The sequence below is a fragment of the Antrostomus carolinensis genome, unplaced genomic scaffold (genome assembly GCF_000700745.2).
Source record: "Antrostomus carolinensis isolate BGI_N321 unplaced genomic scaffold, ASM70074v2 scaffold17658, whole genome shotgun sequence".
In the NCBI taxonomy this organism is placed as follows: Eukaryota; Metazoa; Chordata; class Aves; order Caprimulgiformes; family Caprimulgidae; genus Antrostomus; species Antrostomus carolinensis.
Window position 1 is genome coordinate 3,278 of NW_010333876.1, and position 4,200 is coordinate 7,477.

A 4,200-nucleotide genomic window follows, 5' to 3' on the forward strand; every position below is an offset into this window, starting at 1 on the left:
CTGATCTCGGTAGAAGTTGCTGGACTCTTCTCCATCCCTCTAGGAGAACATCTGCTCTCTACTTGCGAACCGCTTTTACTCGCTATATTCTCCATCCTCTCTTCATAGTAAGGTCTACTGGGCTCAGGTCGTTCTTCATCCCAGTGGTCAGAGAAGCGCCGGTTGCCTTGGCTACTCCTTGAGGAGCCAGGGCTGCTCTCCTCCATCGCTATGGTCGAGTTCTTTGGTACAACCACAACAGATTGGAGTCGTTTCCGTGGCACTGCGTCATCGGAATCCGAGTCTTCCGTGTCACTGTTGTCACTGCCCTCCTCGCTGTCACTCTCCCCCGTATCAGAGTAATCGTCGTGGCCAGCGGGAACAAATTCAGCAGCGTTGCCGCTGCTGTCGCATGTTGGGGTTTGAGTAACCGTCTCCATTTCTTCTGCGGTGACGACAACATCGCAAGAGGGAAACAAAGCATCTGGAAAAGCTGAAGCCACCAAGGGCTCATTTCCCTCGTCCTTCTCAGCTGATACACTGGGACACTGAACTCTCAAATCATCCGGCCCAACTTCCTCGGTGGAAACAGCACTTTCTTCCATGACCTCTCTGTCGCGGTGCTCCAGCGGTGCCTCCGAATAGTACGAATGTTCATCCCTGAACGATGGTTTGCCTTTTGACAAACCATGATCCACGTGTTGAGCATCCAGCTCAAGCATCTCTTCAGCTTCCGAATGCTGCAGCTCCTGGTATCCATCTGGTGGTGGTGGCACATCCCATTTGGAAGAGACACTTTCCTCTGGCATGGACTGGTCCAACCTGAGACTTGGGGAACAGTCATCCTGGGAGAGATCCCTGCTTGAGCTCTCCACTGCCAGGTTTATTTGATGGGAAGGATGATCATCATCACAGGTAGACTTCGAGTGGAGATCTTCCGTGCTCTCATAATCGCACGTAACGGTTTGGGGCTCTACCTGCACATCCAGAAAAGTCTCGGATGTAACTTTTAAATCTGCTGGTTCTGCTTCGATTTCAACTTCTGAATGATACAAAGCAGAGGTGGCATCGTCTGAAATGTAGCAAAAAACTGGTTCTTTGGTTTTGTCACACGGAGTCACCTGATCATCCAGCTTCTGAAGCACAGGTTTAGCATCACCTACATTCACAACGGGCAAAGGGATGGCTTCTCCTTGCTGCTCTGGGTCCAGAGCTTCTGCTTGTCTAAACAAACTGTTGCACTCACTGGACTGGACCTGAGAATCATCCAGCTCTTGTTCTTGAGACACATAGGTGCTCTCAAACCCATTAGATGGCAATGGATACGATGGACTCATCTTCACAACCGGCGACGCTTCTGACTGACACACGTTATCATCAAAAGACGCGGCGACATCCTCTGGTTTGGAGGCACTAGAAGTTGCCAAACCATCAGCCCTATCTTCTGGGGACCCATTTATACTCAACTCCACGGGGAAACACGTTCTTATCTGATCGTGTTTTATCTTTAATAAAGTTTCTTGTTCCTTAACACTGTCTTGGCATTCATTTCCTGTAAGTTCCTCGGATTTTGAGTCAGCAAAACCCACTTGAGATTCATCCGCCGTTTTAAAAGCCAGCGAATCGTTTAACTCATTTAAAGGAGAAAGTGTCTTTTCCCTTTCCAACTTTTTCGCAACGGACACCCTGATCTCATTGCTTTTTAGACAAGAGGTCTCTAAATCTAGAGAATTAGACTGCTGTTTTATTTCTTCGCTCGATTCTGTACAACAGAAAGAACTCTTAAATTTCTCAGGCTTTGGTGCGGGGGTCTTTGAAGGGGTGGATTTGTAACGGGAGGAATTCACATTACTGTCGGGCTTAGAATGGGATGTCCCCTTTCGATAGCCTAGCTCGTCAAGGGGAGAGCACCTTTTGGTTACTTCACTTTCTGAAGTCCTTTTGGAATCTCTATCTGCTTTTGAAGAAGACCTTCCTCTCCTCTCCATGTCAGCGTGAGACGATTCGACTTTGCTGTCCCTGTCTGACTTGGAGTAAGAAGTCCTTGAGTCTCTGTAAGAGGAGTGGGATGACGTACGCCTCGAATCACTCGATCTGGAATGTGTCCTCCTGTACTCATCCTCCGAGTCCGAGCTCTCTCGTGCTCTGCTGTCGGCGTACGACCGGGAATATCTTGACCTTTCCCTGTACGGTGAGCTCCGGTGGTACCTGCGGTCGGATTCGTAGTAATGAGAACGTTCCGACCTCGAATAAGAAGAGCTGGTTCGGGAGCCCCGATCGGATCGGGAACGGGAATGAGAGCGGCTTCGCCTTCTCTCTCTGTCCGATCGAGAGCGAGAAGATGAATACCGTGAATCTCTCTCTGATTTTGAATAGCTGGAGTATTTCTCATCCCTGTCCGACTTGGAGCGCGAGGAGGATTTCCCCAGGTCGTCACCTCTGAGCGACGTGGAGCTTCGTCTGGAATCTCTCTCCTTTTCCGTACTGGATATCTTCAGCTCGTGTGACCGCTGGCTGGAAGAGGTCCTCACTGAATCTTCGTCAGACTCAGAGCCCAGTAACGTGCCGTCAGACTGGGAGAACTTCCTCTTTGAGCCCTGCCTGCGGGAGCAGAGGGGAGCACCCTTTGAGCCGTCGGAAACCTCATCCTCTTTCCCAATATGGGAATCTTCCTTCTGCGGAGTAATTTCCGTCTGCTCGGGTGTGTTTTGAGTGACATGTTCTTCTGAACCACGTGATGCCACATCCTGCTTGATATTTGGCTCCAAAGTCTCCTTAGGTACCACATGGCACGGTTCCTTCAAAGTGGGGACTTCAGCTTCCACAGGTGGTGACACCAACAGCGTCGACATCAGCGTTACCGGTAATTGTGGCAAGGCTGCTGTTGTAGGAACCGGCATGGATGCTGCTGGTGACACCGTCAGTGGAGGGGGAGGTGGGGGAGGAGGTGGCGTTGAGAGAAAGTCCACGACCGAGGCCACTGGTTCGGTTACTGGTGCCACAGCTGGTGGCGGTGGCGGTAACGTGGCTGCTGTAGCTGGTGGCGGTTTGGCGGTGACATTAAGTAAATGTTTTTTAAAATGGATTTTCCCTAATTCTACCTTAGGTTTTGGAGGTGAAGACTCCTCAGCTGAACCAACAACATCCCCCAAGTCCATTTTATTTTTGGGGTTAAAGTCAGTCTGAAGGGATACTGCTGAGGAGTTCTGTGTTTCATTTTGTTTATCGTTTCCGAGAGCAGTCAGAAATCTATTCGGTAAAGTTTTCTTGGTTAAACTAAAGCTGAAAGACACTTTTTGTCTTCCTTGCTCCTCAAGGTTCACCTTTGTTTTGGTGCCTTTGGGCAAAAAGCGACTTGAAGCAACGCCTTTGAACACTGGGCCTTTGATAAAACCAGCTTTCTGCACGGTTTCGGGCTTGCCCTGCAAAAGAAAAAGAAGATGTAGTTAGAAGAATTGTTTTTTGAGTTTTTAACTCTTGTTTTACAAGCAAATTAAACAATTTTCTTGAATCCTTGGTGAATTTTTCATGGTAATAAAATAGAAATCGATACCCTAAGCTGGAGTCTGGGATAAGCAATAGCCACGTCACCTTCTGCGCCTGGTTCTCTTTCAATTAGCCAGTCATTCCCAGTTTGGAGCAAAAGCTTCCTTGGGGTTTGAGTTGACTTATTAATAAGCAAACTGAAAGTCCTTTTTTCATTTAATTCTTAAGGGTTTTTTTACAATGAGATAGAATTCAACATAGAAAATCCATCGAAGAGAGAGCACCACTTTATTTCTGCTCTTTCTGTGCTCCCAGGCTACAAAATCTCCTGCATTTTAAAGCTTTAAGTGTATTTGTTTTCACATCATAGAATCTCAGACTGGTTTGGGTTGGAAGGGACCTTAAAGCTCATCCAGTTCCAACGCCCCTGCCAGCAGCAGGGACACCTTCCACTAGACCAGGTTGCTCAAAGCCTCATCCAGCCTGGCCGAGAACACATCCCAGTAGACTGCAGCTGGATGCGTTTGGTTTCAGCCTAAACCAGGCAACCAAGAATTCCAGAGACATTTTTAAACCCCGTTCTTTCCACCTCCAAGAATTCCCATCAGGTCTCAAGTCACACGTGATGACTCTGTCACCTCCCGACCAACCAACTGCAATAAGTTCCACGTGCATCTCATCAGCAACACTCTGTTGTCTCCTATAGGTTCCAGTACAGGCTGGGGACAGACCTGT

At 48.4% G+C, this 4,200-nt stretch overlaps 1 protein-coding gene across 1 annotated transcript in view; it reads right to left on the reverse strand.

Moving 5' to 3' along the window:
* The window catches only part of SETD2 (SET domain containing 2, histone lysine methyltransferase), a gene marked incomplete at its 5' end in the record, with an annotated part of 4,422 nt that extends 1,021 nt beyond the window's left edge, over nt 1-3,401 (reverse strand). The window contains one exon of the mRNA XM_029086496.1: nt 1-3,401. This exon is cut by the window's left edge and continues 1,021 nt beyond it. Within this exon, the coding sequence (XP_028942329.1) occupies nt 1-3,401 (3,401 nt within the window).
* Between the last annotated feature and the right edge of the window lie 799 nt (nt 3,402-4,200).